This window comes from Berghia stephanieae, chromosome 2 (assembly GCF_034508935.2).
Source record: "Berghia stephanieae isolate SIO BIC M18660-M18661 chromosome 2, UCSD_Bste_1.3, whole genome shotgun sequence".
Classification (NCBI taxonomy): Eukaryota; Metazoa; Mollusca; class Gastropoda; order Nudibranchia; family Aeolidiidae; genus Berghia; species Berghia stephanieae.
Genome location: NC_088361.1, coordinates 20,762,950 through 20,778,764, shown reverse-complemented (window position 1 = coordinate 20,778,764; position 15,815 = coordinate 20,762,950). Strand labels below are relative to the sequence as shown.

At 36.8% G+C, this 15,815-nt stretch overlaps 1 protein-coding gene and 1 long non-coding RNA gene across 4 annotated transcripts in view; one reads left to right on the top strand and one right to left on the bottom strand.

Annotated features, from left to right (window-relative positions):
* The first annotated feature begins 28 nt into the window (after nucleotides 1-28).
* LOC144964465 (E3 ubiquitin-protein ligase KCMF1-like) overlaps nucleotides 29-15,815 on the top strand; it is a 28,934-nt gene continuing 13,147 nt past the window's right edge. The window contains exons 1-3 of the mRNA XM_078898801.1: nucleotides 29-391; nucleotides 11,248-11,415; nucleotides 15,125-15,264. Of these exons, the coding sequence (XP_078754927.1) occupies nucleotides 376-391; nucleotides 11,248-11,415; nucleotides 15,125-15,264 (324 nt within the window). The 5' untranslated portion in view covers nucleotides 29-375. The remainder of the gene's footprint in view (nucleotides 392-11,247; nucleotides 11,416-15,124; nucleotides 15,265-15,815) is intronic.
* Nucleotides 184-8,986, bottom strand: LOC144964466 (uncharacterized). Of its 3 annotated transcripts, none has more exons than XR_013643845.1 (3): nucleotides 8,931-8,986; nucleotides 8,236-8,383; nucleotides 184-7,226 (listed from the first exon to the last, which is right to left on the bottom strand). It is a non-coding gene; the product is annotated as an uncharacterized LOC144964466 (long non-coding RNA). The 3 variants fall into 3 exon arrangements; XR_013643847.1 differs by lacking the exon at nucleotides 8,931-8,986 and adding an exon at nucleotides 8,682-8,890; XR_013643846.1 differs by lacking the exon at nucleotides 8,931-8,986 and having other exon boundaries at nucleotides 8,236-8,448.

The following is a 15,815-nucleotide window of genomic DNA, read 5'->3' as shown; positions in this document are numbered from 1 at the left end:
ATAAAGACAAAAACACATCCATTCCAGCAATTTGGTTTGATTTGTAATTTACACCACTATTTTATATATTTGTTACTAAAACAATTTTTTATCGTTTTGATGAGAAATATGATAATTAGAAAAAAATAATTCTATAGATATATTGTATCTGTGAAAGCATTGAAACGTCTCATTTCCTCGAGATTTCACGTGACGTCATCATGGCCTCTGGTAGCTAAATGTGTTGAACTTCTTGGAATGAACAAGCAGTGGGGTCACGATAATAGAATACAAGTCAAAATTCTATATTAGAACCTCCCAATGAGGCTGATATAAAACTATTAACAGCCTGTATTTCGCCATTATCTCTAGCTAGGTGTCTTCTTCATAGGTAGAATGTCCCGTCATGAAGGTAATTTGGTTTATTTACTTCCATTGTTGACCACAACTCGTTTGCTCGTCTTGTCTATCTAGACCTTGGTCAGGCAAAATATATTTTTTTAACCGAAAGGAAAGAAATTAAGAACTCATCAAACTTCAGTCATATTCAAAAGTCTCTTCCATATACTGTTGATTTTATTTCTGATAAATTGGTTAGCTTTGAATAAAGCTATTTCTCTTCTTTGCCTTCCTGAAGACCAAGTGCCAATTCAATAATATTTTTTTATAATAAAAAAAATTTAATAAGTCTCTACTTTACTTTACTCTTTACTCGACTTTTGTGAGTGGTCCACCAATCTGACTTGAACATTCATTGCTAGGTGGATAAAATGAAAATGAAAGTTTCACATGAATATTTGTTGAGATTGATAAGGGCTATGTCCAAGAGTAGGACAGTTCTTTACTAACTTTTACTAACACTAACAACACATGAATTAGAATGCAACTTTCCACGCCTATCACTATCTTGGCATACTTAGTCTTAGTCAGTCTTATTAATTAGTCTGGATCAGTTGTGAAGTGAAATGCTGCAAACACTGGTGTCAGAAGTATTTTGATATTGGCTGTCATTATTCTCCGCCGGGCGGAAAATAGTCCTTCTTTTTATTTTCCGCCGGGCGGAGAATAACAAATTTGCTTATTTTCCGCCGGGTTTTTCAAGTTGATCTTTGAGACTTAGCGGACTCCCATAATCTGACCTTCGTGGTGTAGTGTAAATAATCTGGTCGTTATTTGCCCTCCCCCCTCCCTCGTTATTATTAGGGAATCAGTGGGTGATAGCGGTGGCGGTAGACGGTAGGAAATCAGTGGGTGATAGCGGCGGCGGTAGACGGTAGAGAATCAGTGGGTAATTAACCAGTAGATTTGAGACACACTTCAAGTTCAAGCTTGCCGGACTAAAATAATTTGGAGAATGAAGGGAGTTGACTTAACTCTGCTCTTTCTCACTGCTAGTTGTGTGATTAGTTCTCACTAGTGTTGCTCAATCAGACTACAAACGTTTGTGGGGAAGATTTTATGTCACTGATTATTGTGATAAGTTTATGTTGTTGTTGTTAGTGTTTTTTTATGGTATGACTGTCGTGTCTCGATCAGGCTGTTGTGAGTAATCTTCATGTTGTGTTTGTTCACTGTCTCCCGCGTAAACGTGACGTCATCGTGTCTATCCTATAAAAGCTTGTGACACCCTTCATTCTTTTCTCTTCGACACCAAGCCTAATTCTAGATCTACTATTTTGCCTATCGTTTGTATCTGACAGATCCGATCCGCCATACTATGTTTTAGAATTAGACTGTACCGGGACGATTCCCGATGTGCTTTTAGAGCATTTTTAACCGCCCATATATGTCCTCTACATATATGGAGAACGCCCACTTCGGTGGAGACTTTTTCTGAACTTTTTCCTTTATTTTACACATCGTGAACGAGATTGGGAAATCCGTTCACGACACGTTAAAGGTTACACATCGTCTGTACTGAGATGGGAACAAATAACCACTATGTGTCTATAGCGCTGTGGGTAGGGCCTCAGTGGGTACTCTACTGGGTGTCAAATACCCCCCCCCCCCCCCTCCCCATCATGGTAAGGATGCAGTGGCCTTTAGTAATAGAGCAGGCGGTAGGGACTCAGTGGCTAATATTATTGATAGGATGGTGGCTAATAGAACTGGTGGTAGTAGAGACTCATTGGCTAATACTGATAGAGCTGATGGTAAGGTCTCAGTGGACAATAGAGCTGGTAACAGGGACTCAGTGGCTAATAGGGCTGGTGGTAAGGACTCAGTGGCTAATAGAGCTGGTAGTAGGGACTCAGTGGACAATAGGGCTGGTGGTAGGGACTCAGTCGCTAATAGAGCTGGTGGTAGGGACTCAGTGGACAATATGGCTGGTGGTAGGGACTCAGTCGCTAATAGAGCTGGTAGTAGGGACTCAGTGGACAATAGGGCTGGTGGTTAGGACTCAGTGGACAATAGAGCTGGTAACAGGGACTCAGTGGCTAATAGTAATAGGGCTGGTGGTAAGGACAGTCGCTAATAGAGCTGGTAGTAGGGACTCAGTGGACAATAGGGCTGGTGGTAGGACTCAGTGGACAATAGAGCTGGTAACAGGGACTCAGTGGCTAATAGGGCTAGAGGTAGGACTCAGTGGCTTACACTAACAGGGCTAGTGGTAGGACTTAGTGGCTAACACAGACTAGGAGTCCTGTATTCTCTATGGTGGCTAACAGTACAGGGCTAGTGGTATGGATTCAGTGGCTAACAGGACTGGTGGTAAGGAATCAGTGGCGAGTGGTATTGGTATGGACTCAAAAAGGCCAATAGGGCTGGTGGTGAGGACTCAGTAGCCAATAGGGCTAGAGGTAGGGACTCAGTGGCTAACAGTAGTGGTATGAACCCAGTGACTCACAGGACTGGTGGTAGGGACTCAATGACTAATAGCGCTGGTGGTAGGGACTCAGTGTGTAATAGGCCTGATGATAGGTACTCAAGTATGTAATAGCACTGGAGATCAGAACTAAGCAGTCAACCTATATGTCACAACTGGCAGTGAATACATTTTATTATGAAAAAAAAAAATAATCTCACGTTGGAACGCACTACAGTCCGCTTAAAACAAACCTTCATCTGAGCTAGGAAATATTTCGCCTTAAAGGAGAACCTGTAGTCAAAAATCCATTTTTTATCGCAGTGCCAATATTGGTATTCCCCTGTTATTTCAGGTGGTAGGAGGTCTAATTTGATGATTAACACACATACACACACAAAAAAAAAGAAAAAAGCTAAAAACAAATGTGTGGCTATGTGGTCTTATGGTATGACAGACGCTTTCGGATCGGAAGGTCCTGGGTTCGAACCTCGCTCGGCGCATAGTTGAGTCCTTGGAAAAGGCTCTTTACTCACATTCTCTCAACATACTCAGGTGTAAAAGGAGTACCCGGCTGTTAACAGTATTGTCTTTGTCCAAAAAAATTGTAATATCGCATAACAAGCGTTGCTGTTGACCAGGGCCCCCTTGTAAAGCACTTTGAGCCCATTTAGTGGATATTGCGCAAAATAAAAAGCTCAATATATTTAAATGTCTTCAATGACACAGACAATATAGGCTAAAATGAGACCAACCCCACCCACCCCACAAAAAAAATAATTTCCGACACTGATGCACCGAAAACCAACGAAATCTTCCAAATTTACACACAATGTTCCCTACAAGAGCTACATCACGATGGAAAGGCTTAGCAAGTCTTGAAAAATATATTTAAAGAATTGTTTTTCGATTACGATTGAAAATTTGGCATGGAACGACAAGAAAAAATCCAATTTAAAAATTCATAAAACTAATAAAACTACTAAATTTTAGTTTAGCCCAAAACCAAATCCATCATGATGCAATACCCATCATACGAAAGATTCTGACCAAATTTGGTATACAATCTGATGGGGAAACAATCCAGCTATGAATGTCAGAAAATCGAAAATGATATTTTGAGAAAAAAACAAAATGTCTTTATTAATTTGATAAACAAGCTAATTTTGCAGACAACGTCCATCAAAATTTCAAAGTCTAATCAATATGGAACAAGAGAATAGTCAAATTTTGTAAATTGATCAATTTCTGAAAAAAAAATTGTCTAGAAAGAAATGCTGTACAATATTTTTTAATTTCGGCTGAAATTGTGGTGCGGATCGACAGGAAAAAAAATTAATTTTTAAAATTAAAAAAAATTCTAAATTTTAATTTACCCCAAAATGTTTCCATCATGATGCAAAACACATCATAAAAAAGATTCTGAATAAATTTGAAAATAATCTAAAGGAAAATGACATATATGGTTCTTAGAAAATCAGAAAATGACACAAAACGGAAATTTGAGAAAACACTTATTTGACATAAGCTGATCCATAAAATTTTCAAAATAATGACTATCATAGGACAAGAAAACACGAAAATTGTGTAGATTGATCTGTCTAAAAAATGTATAAATGATTCGCTAACCCATTCCCTAAGAAAATAAATGCTGAAAAATTTTAACATTATTGTGGTCAAATATGATTTATATCTTACGAATTCATCACTGTAATCAAAAAAACTAATATGATATGACGCACTACCCTCATGTTTTTATTTTTAAAAATGCTGCTTGTGAGATAAGTATCTACAGTGCACTCTGGATACGTCGACGTTGCACAGCGTACACAACGACAACAGTTTAGTTGAGACGGGATCCCGTTCCTGACACCTGCCTACCCGGTCACGGTGAGCGGTCAATCACCGAGAGGAATTTACCTAACGGGGATTGCCGTTTCACTCAATTTAACAATGTTTTGTTTTATTGTCTGTTAGACACCCATATTGAATGAGTTGAAATATCACTACTTGGTATAAAAGTTTATATTTTCTACTTTTACTGTGTGTTTTTTATTTTTTCATAGTATTACTAGATTTCTCAATATAAGTTATCAATGAACGGTAACAAATTACACAAAAAATATAGCGGGTGCAACATTTCAAAAATTAGAGAAAAAAAAACGTTGCTATGGATTTGTCTGAATTTTATGTATTATAAAGACAAGATGTAAATACTTCTCCTGACAAAAAACGTATTTTTCCTCAACAAAAATATATCCGCTACGATCATCCAAACTCGTCAGTGTAGTTTGGGGCTGGTCTTTAACTGCATTGCGTTGATGACAAATCGCATTTTATTCATATCATTGATAATGCCGGATGCTCTTTTTTTTCCAATTTTGCTGTTGTTTGGTGACAGGTCTCTGTGCCTTGTTCTCCAAGAAGTCTAAGTCCAAACTTATATTGAGTGATGTGTGGTATGCACTGGTACTCAAGGAGGTGTTGTTTTGGGATTATTTTGTTTGGAAAATATTTTCTGTATGTATCCGTGTAATGTTTTATTGCCCTTTGAATATATTGGATCGTGTCTGCTTTGATCGATTTTGTGTGTGAAATAAAGTTGTGCACATGACTATAGGCCTTGTTTATATTGTCGAAAATTAATCCAATACTGCAAGCGTCGTCAATGATGAGTGGGTCGTGGGTGCAGTTCTTTGTTTGTTTGATAATTGTAAGTGTAGACTTTTTCTTGTAAGTATTTGTGGCAGTGGTTGCCAATGAATGATCTGCTGTGGTAAGCCTGTTGTGTAATGCGGTATTCTGTCCAATTCAGAGGCAATAAGACCATCCCTGAGGGTGAGTGGCTCGTGCATGAGATTTGAAAGTCTCTCCTGCGTTTTGGAGTTTGTTGTTATATTCTACTCTGTCGATATCAAACATGCAAGTGCAACCCGTTTCAAGGTTGATTTATTTATTATTAGCGTCTTGGCAATGAGAAAATACAAAGAAGCTAATGAGTCGTGTGTTCAATGTGCTTTATAATGTGTACTTTTTACACATAAATTACGAGTGTGCTCCTTGCTTGTCCAATGCCGTGTCAGTCCCATAGACTAAAAGAATGTTATTAGAATAATTTGAACATTTAAATGGTTTCTTGCGGGCACGTTTCTATTTCTGTGTTAAACAAATCATACCACGACATGTCCTACATAATGAATTCACTGCTTGGTTATGACTTGCAATTGTGTGGTCCATGCTGTAAGAGAAAATTCAAAATTGACTGAGCGATGTAATCAATGATATAGTGAATTAATGAATAAAATGAGTTTTAAAACACTCTGTATTACTTCTCATATCCATGCATACATAACAGCGTACATAAAATTTGGAAAAAGAAAAACCAAATACTTCACCCAATTTGGTGAAAGAAAGGGGGGGGGGGGAGGGGGCAGGAAAATTCTAACAAGCAGTTGAGCTAAGTTAAGGCCCAACACACAATGTCATTTAAAATTAAACATTAGCAAGATAATTCAAATTATGCAATTTAAAAATCAAATTAACTCATCATTGAAAAAAATAAAAAATAAAAATATAATTAACAATAAAACCTCAGCGAAATATTACGTTTCAAGAACAAAGCTAAAGAGGTAATATCATTATTACCTGACCTACCGCGGAAAAATAATCATTACAAAATAATGAAAACTGAAGAGTAAATGAAACTTACCTCATTTCGTAGTAAAACTTGTGCCTTGTGAATCACACCACAAAAAATTTGAAGTTTATAGCAACGTTTTTTTAGAATCCTGAGGTAATTACAAGTAATTTTATTTAAATGTTATAGAAAAATATGTGAATTTGAATCACGGCTTGTGGAATAAGTACTGGAGATATTGAAATAAAAATTGGACCGATGGAAAGAGGAGGTCTGCGAGAATTCTTTGCATTTGGGTGGAATTGCATCGTCACGAAGATCGTGAGGTTAATTGGTACGGAAATCATCCATTGGTATCACCCAATGCACGTCAAATCTACGTTCTGGGAATTGATATCGGCTGACCGCTGTTGACCCCGGTTACCTGTCGGGTGAGGTTACATCGGCGCTCGGAACAGCGGGAAACTAAACGCTCAGATTTATAGTGCAGATTAGACGCCGTGGTTGCCTAAGTCGATTTTTACCCAAGTCGATTTTTTTTCTTGGTCCCTCCCCCTTCTTCCTATATAACATTAGTAAAAAAAAAAAAAAAACTCCAATCAATTTGCACTACAAAATCAAATCTATTTGAGACCAAAAAAAAACCCAGTTAAATGACGAAATTAGATTTAGCTCCAATCAAACGCAATTTGCTTTCGCAAACTCCCAGAAAATTTTTTTTCTTTCGGCTCAATACAGGAAAATTCAACACCACTTGTTTGCAACCACTTTGTCTGATGTTCCACAAAGACGGTTGATCTTGCTCTGGTTTGAAAAATGGAAATAGAAAAGAGGCATTTCGTTAGCAATTTTTGGAAAGGTCTATACAATCAAAATCATTGTCATAAATTGAATTTGTCAAAGACATACAAATTTTTTTTAAATGGCCATCATTCTCACCATCACCAACACAGTTGAAATTTCATTGGCTTTACCATACAGGACAAAACTCTTGACAACAAACTATCATTTAGATTAACAAGCATTTATACTCGAGCATGCAAATCTCGAAATCACAGAAATCTCAAACTTGGTACAATTCCCAGTTTTAATCCCTTTATTTCGTTCATATAGTGGACACTCCCTTGCGATCTGTTGAATTTTTTTCCCCACTAATTGATTGTGTTGAACTGACAGAGAAAAGGAAATTGCAGTCTTACTATCGACTCTCTACAGAGTTCATAATAATGGGGAGTTATCATTATAATTATAACATGAATTTTATCAAGACCACCCACATTTACCTCCCTCAAATCCTGTGTAAAATACTCAAATTGGAAAACTAAAAAAACACGGAAATCTCGAACAAACAGGCATGGTCCCGACTTGTTCGAAATTCCCATGCCCGAGCGTACTGTATTGATCACCAATAACAGAGATGCCAACCTAGCCTTTTGAAAACCCATATTTTCAAGACCAAAAACCTGTATTTACTGCGCCGTGCAGAAATCGATATCAACCCGAAAAGGTCGAATCGGACTTCGTTAACTCGTACTCGAAAAAGGGCAGTGAATTACTTATAGTTATATGTTTTCAGCATTATTATTATATAGCAGTAGGCTGGGCAAGATTTGCAAAATTCAGTACGATAATGAAAGCTCTTCTGCATGAAAATTTCGTGGATTTTTCACTTCAACCAAATCCCGTATTTTTCATGATAAAACCGTGTGCCCGTACTTCGGAAGAAAAACAATACAGAACACGGGAAACCTGTACTGGTTGGCATCTCTGCAATAAAGATGTAATCTAATGAAGATTTCAAAACATTACTAACCAGTTTCAAAAAGTGCATGCAGATACTCTGCTCTGCTGGCACAGATGATGGTTTGCTGATTAATAAGATTGCCACAACACATCTTGAGCCAGCTATCTTTCTTGATTGTCAGGACACCAGTACCGTCAACTGGACTCTTTCATGTTAGCTGTCAATGAAAAAAAAAAAAAATTAAATTCACTGCAGTGAAAATGGCACATACCAATGTCATTGTTTAAGTTAATAATAATAATAATAATAATAATAATAAATAAATAAATACATTTGTTAAAAAAGTAATGGTTAAAATGATATCGTTTTTCATTACAGTATCTTATATCATTGTCATTATCATGAGGCATCTCAATTTCATTCCAAAGTTCTAAAAATTGTGTCACCGCTTCCACTGCTGCTGAAAACTGCCCAGTTGTTACAGTTACAATTACAATGCACACAGTTACACTTACACAGTATTAGAAGTAAAATCAACGAAGGATTAATCCATAAAGATCACATTGGAATGTAGAACACATGCCACACGTGACAGTCGGCAAGGCGTGTTGTTATTACAATACAATTACATTCTCATTCATTCATCTATCTCCTCATACTCATATCGCCATCGGCATTGCTCGATATACACTTCACTGTCCTGAGTCCGAGCCTTGTTAAAAACAAAAACAAAAAAACATAAAGAAGAAAAGTCAAATTCTTACCTCTACAGAATCCTGACGAATAAAAATGGTATCAGTCTCAGTCTGCAATTGGTTAATTGCATTTTTGCAATTGTTGATAAGATGAAAAAGTGCTTGGAAATCAAGAGTCACAATCATTGACAATCGAACAAAACAATCATGGCTTCGCGGTTGGCGCCACGGTCGACCGGATGTGACCTTTGACACGACCGGGGGTCACAAGACCCAAGGATAATCCCGGCGGAGAATAAGAAAAAAGGGTTATTTTCCGCCCGGCGGAAAATACTCACTCCCTTTGATATTTGTGTGCTGAGAGGATCAATACGCCTTGTTATGTCAAAAATTGCCTACAACCTATTTATCTATCTTCTTTGCCCTGCATTTAATCCACTAATTTCACAACAGCTTTCTTACAATATATTCAACAAGACTGAAGATGTAGTCAATGAAATTTCAAACCTCAGCTACAAAGATAGACTCGGAGCATTAGACCTCCCTAGCCTCGTGTACAGGAGACTCAGAGGAGATCTAAATGAAATTTATAAATTGACCAACAGTCTCTACAAAGTAATCGTAGAAGGTTATCTCACATTTAACAGGACAAAAGAACAAGAGGCCACTGTTATAAACTTGCCAAACAAAATTGCCGTTTAAACATCCGAAAAAATTTCTTTAGTCAGCGAGTTGTTGAGACATGAAATAGCCTGCCTGAAAAAATAGTTATAGTGCCAAGCATAAACAGCTTTAAAAGCCAAATTGACAGTTTCCTGAAGGATCTAAAATACAGCACCGATTTCCCATTGAAGCCAGTCTTTCGACCACAAGTTGGTGGAGACCGATCCAAAGACCATCAACGGGCCACCGGCCCTCTACGATGAACTCAGACTCATACTCAAAATAAATCAATCACAATTTAATGTTGGAGATCACCATAAAGCATTTGGAATTTACAGATTCATAATCTTTAGATTTAGATCTTTAAAGGATTCCCCCTTTACTTTTTTGTGTCTAATTTTTTTGAATAAGAATAAGAAAGAGCAATGCACATGCAGACACATGCTACATCTTCCCTCCACCTTGAAAATGTAATTACAGGAAGAAGAATCATACGACAATGGGCAGCCTTGTGGTCTTTTGATTTGACATTCACTTAGGATGGGCTCTTTGCTCACTTACAATACTCTGGTGTAAAATGTTCCGAAACAAAAAACACGTGTAAACAGCAAAATTTTAATTGTATGATGATTAAGAATTGGATTTTAAAGATAACTTACTTTTTTTAAAGGGCCAAAAATGGTGACGAAAGTGAGAGTACCAAAGTAACAAGAAAATCTGACAAATAAACACAAAAAATACATTTGTTTCCTGGTGTTAAACCAGCAATTTCATGGATATTCTTTGGGCGATATCGTGTAAACTAGGGTCAAACATAGCTGCCAATCCTACCGGAAATTGCGGGAGACTCCCGCATTTTTAGTTCGTCTCCCGCATTATCGTGCAGTAGCCTGACTGATGAGCAGTGGCAGGAGATCGGCACAATCAGAGATGAAGTCGGAGCCATTAAGTACAAATATCTTCCCTCTGCTATTCTTATGATCCTCTCCATCCCACATGGCATGTATCCATGGTAAGAAAAAATAGGACCGATTTTTGGGGTAGCTTGAAAACAGAAACACTTGGAGACATTCTGTTGACTAAACAAGCAGGGACAACATGCTATGACACAAAACTGTCTTCAGCATTGCTGAAAAAATGTAAATCTGCCACCTACAACTCCTTAGGTGTATCTCCCTGATTTTTTCTGAATCTCCCCGATTTTCTGACCAAAACTCCCTCTTAATAAGCTTGGTGGGTTGGCAGCTATGGTTAAACTCCATATCTTTTTGAGGGGTGGAGTGGTACTGAAATATCAACCATCACAGCTAATTAGAGTTGTATAACATGTAATGCACTATAGAGCAGTTAATTTGTAAAGCTCTCTCCCCTAGCCTGCCCCTTTGAAAACAAGAGAGTTTATTTTGGGTGTCAGAGGAAAAGGCGGGAGGGTGGAACACCTTTTTTCAAAGAGATCTTTTTAATTAAATACGAATAATTATGAAAGGTGAAATTTTCTTCTTTTACATTCTCCCTCCCCCCTTCTTATGTTGTAAAACATGTAACTATTCCTCTGGATTGCACGATTAGACTTTAGCTTGGAAGTGCCATCTACTTGAAAGAATGAATTAGAATAACTTTCATTGTATGATTTATGGTATCTTATTTTTTCCTTCTTTTTTTCAGAAGATTTTGAGCAAATGTGATTGTATTATTTCATAATTTATTTGACTTTGTTTTTCAGGTGTAAGTTGTGATTCTTGTATGAAAGGAAACTTCAGAGGGAAACGTTACAAATGTCTTATATGTTATGATTACGACTTGTGTTCAACTTGCTATGATGCTGGTGCTACCACTACAAGGCATACAACAGATCACCCAATGCAATGCATCATTACAAGGGCTGATTTTGGTAAAATATTTATAAATCTTTTTCATATTAATATGTAGCAGTCTGCTGGAAAAATATTTAATACTGAAATGTATGGGTCGTGTTTTACTTGAAACCTCATTCTATGATAATGACTGGGCATACCGTGTGGGACCTTTTGTCCTCCCATATTGGACTGGGAGGTCACCTGCTATGTCTTCTTTCCCCCTCAATCTTATTTTTTTAACTTGTTCTATTTCTTGGTTTTGTCCAGGCCCAGGCAGGAGTCCTTGGCTGAGAGGAAGACTGTCAAATATATAAGTATAATATAGTTTTGGAAGATATTATTTCCTTGTTAATCGTCTCTCTCTGTTAAGTACTTTTATATATTTTTGTTTTGAATACGTAATGATTTGTAAACATTTTGTGTATTTCTAAATGGATTAACCGATAAAACGATCAGGTGATCTCAAACTAAGTACATTCATAGTGTGCACATGAAATCTACATCTGTTCATCTGTTCCGTATATGAATCATTCCCCATAATCTTACTTTTTTTAACCTCTTGATGACTGTCATTAGGCTTGTCTCGTAGATTATTTAACCATGGTCTTAATTAAATTGCTTCAGTTTTGGGGCTTGCTAAATTTCCCTCCAGAATGTTGAATCTTCCTATATTGATGTCATTCATTAGGCATGCAAGTGTATCCTCAAAGACATCAAGTTCAAGGGGCTTTGATTTGTGTCTGTCGGATTGTGTAAACTGACCATTCACTTATGATTGATACCTTTTATTATTGCATTCACTCACTTGATTTAGGAGGTGGGGTTGTCTGTCAATGACTGGACTGGATAGACAAATAAGTTACCTACCTGAGCCTAATAGTAGACCTGTAAAGTCTCAGTCAATTAACTGAAATCAGTCAATTTGTCAAATTCAAATATTTAAAAAAAGGAAAGAAATAAATTTAAAAAAGAAAGAATTCACAAATCATAGTCGAATGACCGTAAAGTAATTAGGAGTGTTCCACAGTGCTACGCATAGCTCATGGGGACCGTTTATATTAACGATGTATATATTGCCAAGACTAAGCGACGCTTTTTATAAAAGGCGTGTCTGAACACATCCCTGGGTATTTTCACACATCCTTCGTTAAATTATTTTTTCACTTTCCAAACCCGTGGTGATCAGCCAATTTTAATGAGCCACCGAGCGATAAATTTCACTGTTTCATCTAAGCCAAAATTGACCACATTTACCTGGCGAGTCTCAAAAGTATGATAAAGTAAATTGCGAATGCCGGAAGTCCGTTATGTAGACACCTTCAAATCGAAAGTTAGGATAGATTGCTACAAGCACATTTCGATTGCCTCGCGTTGTAAACAAACTGGTTGACCGTTTCTTCACTGATTGATTATAAGGAACAATGGTAAGTAGCCTAATTAATTCCCGTGCAAATCAGGACGTTTTCTGCCATTGTTTTGCTCAAGCCCAAGCGAGCTTGCTGTTTTGTGGCGATTTACCTTCATTTCGATTCTTTGAATTTTTCCGCTACGCCTGCCGAAGTTTCTTCTTGATAATTCACTTCTACTTAATAGTTCAGTGTATTGGCCAGAAGTCATATTTATTTAAGTTGTTTTTTTTTTTTTTTTTTTTGTTATTTACTGATTGAAAATCAAGTTTGCTCATTGCTTCATTATTCTAATGTTCTCACAATGGCTTAGCTGTTCGTGGATCGCAGTTCAGACTTGTCGAGCAACGATAAAGATGTGAGGAATAAATTCAATTGGTCATGGCTAGAAGTTAAAGATGATAATGGTGATTATTTTTCTGACTATGTCAAAAAATTCCAGAGGCAGGAATATGACTTTGATGAAGTCATCTTTACCTATATGAATGACATGCTTATTTAGCATTCCTTCTACATCAAATTATGGCAGTCATACTTCCAGTAAGAAATAACACCCACTATTTTAATGTATTGTATTTATCACTCTCCTCTCCAATGATGCCCTTATTTTTTTAAAAATAACTGAATCTTCAGTTTTAGAAGAGTTTCAGTCAATTTTTATAGAGCTCATTTACAGGTCTATAATAGACACCTAGATAACCACGCCTCTCGGACAGTCGTCAAAATGTAAACAATGGCAGTGATTGGTTAACATAGCGAAAAACACGGGTTTGATTGTCTATAATATATGTCTAAGTAAAATACCCACTGTTCTACCGCTTGAAAAGAACCAACTCAGAAAACTATGTGTAACTTTACACGTTTATAATATGATCGAGAAAATTGTATGATAACTAGTCACCCGTTTGGCAGTTTGAAAACAATAACAAAGATCAGAGAGAGGTCGATTTCATTCACGTCATTGTTTATAAACAACCAACTATGTTTGTCCAAACACATGTGAAGGTGTGTCACAAATTTCATGCTTTGATTGGTCAAAAATCTACTGGTTAATTGGATGTGAAAAAGCGTTTTAAATCAGATTATAATTTCAATTGTTTGTCGATTGGGTTAAACAGGAGTAGACGGTCAGACTATGTCAGTCAGTATGATGTTCGGATTTTAGGGTCAGTATCATCTATATTGTAATGGCTTGTTCCCAAGAAGTGTTTGGATCCGGAAACAAGAATTTCCAGAATACAGGGTACAAATAAAAATGAACAAATTATAACTTGTTTATAATTGTTTGTCGATTGCATTAAACTAGAGTAGTGGTGGATTTTAGGGTCAGTATCATAATCATCTATATTGTAATGGCTTGTTCCCAAGATTAGTGTTTGGATCCGGAATACAGTGTACAAATGAATAAAAAATCCTCCCCAGGCGACCTGTCCGGATAATGGAGACATCTGGATTGTGGAGTTCCGCATTAGAGAGATCTGGCTGCAATTTGATTTAGACCTTTAAATTCTCAGTCAATTCGTCAAATTCAAATATTTTTTGAAAGAAAAGAAAGAAAGAATTCATGAATCGTAGTCGAATGACCGTGAAGTAATTAGGAATGTTCCACACTGCTACGCATAGCTCAAGGGACGTTTATATTTACGATGGATATATTGCCACGGCTAAGTAACGCTTCTTAGAATTGCCGTGTCTGAACACACCCCAGTGTATTTTCACACAGCCTTCGTGACATTATCTTTTCACTTTCCAAACCTGTCGTGATCCCAATGGTAGCCAATTTTAACTGAGCCGCCGAGCGATAAATTTCACTGTTTAGTCTAAGCCAAAATTGACCACATTTACTTGACAGAACCTAAAAGTATTAAAAAGTTTAATGCGAATGCCAGAAGTGTGTTGTGAAGACACATTCAAATCGAAAGTTATATGATTGCTACAAGCACATCTCGATTGCCTCACGTTGTAAACAAACTGGTTGACCGTTTCTTCACTGATGTGGGTACCTAATTATAAGAAACAATTGTAAGTAGCCTAATTAATTCCCACGTAAATTAGTTTTCTGCCATTGTTTTGCTCAAGTGAGCTTGCTGTTTACTATTCATCTCGATTCTTTGGATTTTTCTGATACGATACGAAGAGTTTCAGTGAGTTCAGTCTCAGTCTCAGTCAATTTTTATAGAGCTCATTTACAGGTCTATTGATTGTCTCGCTCAATTTTTGGAAAGTTGTCGGGGAATAGGAAGGGGGGTGGGAGAAGTGGGTAAGATATATTATTTATTTTTACTGATGAATGAGCAAATAGTTCAGATTGATATTATGATTTTTTTATTTTTTTCAGATATATTCTATGGGGGAGAAGCATTAACTGCTGAACAGCCTCAGTCTTACACTTGTCCTCATTGCTCTCGGATGGGTTTCTCTGAAACTACTTTACATGAGCATGTTACTGCAGACCATACAGATACCTCGGCAGAAGTGGTGAGTTTTCATTAATTTCTAGATTTTTAAAAAATAAAAAATTTCAGCTTGTTAATCTTGGAGGTGTAGTAATAATTTTGGTTGAAAGGAAATTGAATCTATGTGGACCTGCAAATATCAATTGAAGGATTATTTATAGGAGGAGAACAAATCCGTGGATATAATGTATATAAAATGTCAATGCATATTTTTATGATGTCTTTTTAAACTAAAGTCATTTAAGATATATTTCACTTTGCCGCATATATTCCATGACAAAAAATCACATTTACTTGGTACCTTCAATGAATTATTTTCCTACAATACAATCGAACACAAAAATGATCGATCCTAGACAAGATGATTGATGTTTTGTGAGTGAAAGGTTCAGCAACTGGTACAAGTGTGCTATGGACTGCCATTGCCCTATCAAATTTATTCCTGAATTAAATTTTGTTGTCTTGCACTATAAGCATTTTCTTCTTCTCACGTTTTAAAAAGGTCTAAAACCTTATTGTATTGCCATCCAATAAGATAGTAGCAGCAACCTAGATGTAGTAGCAATGGAAAAA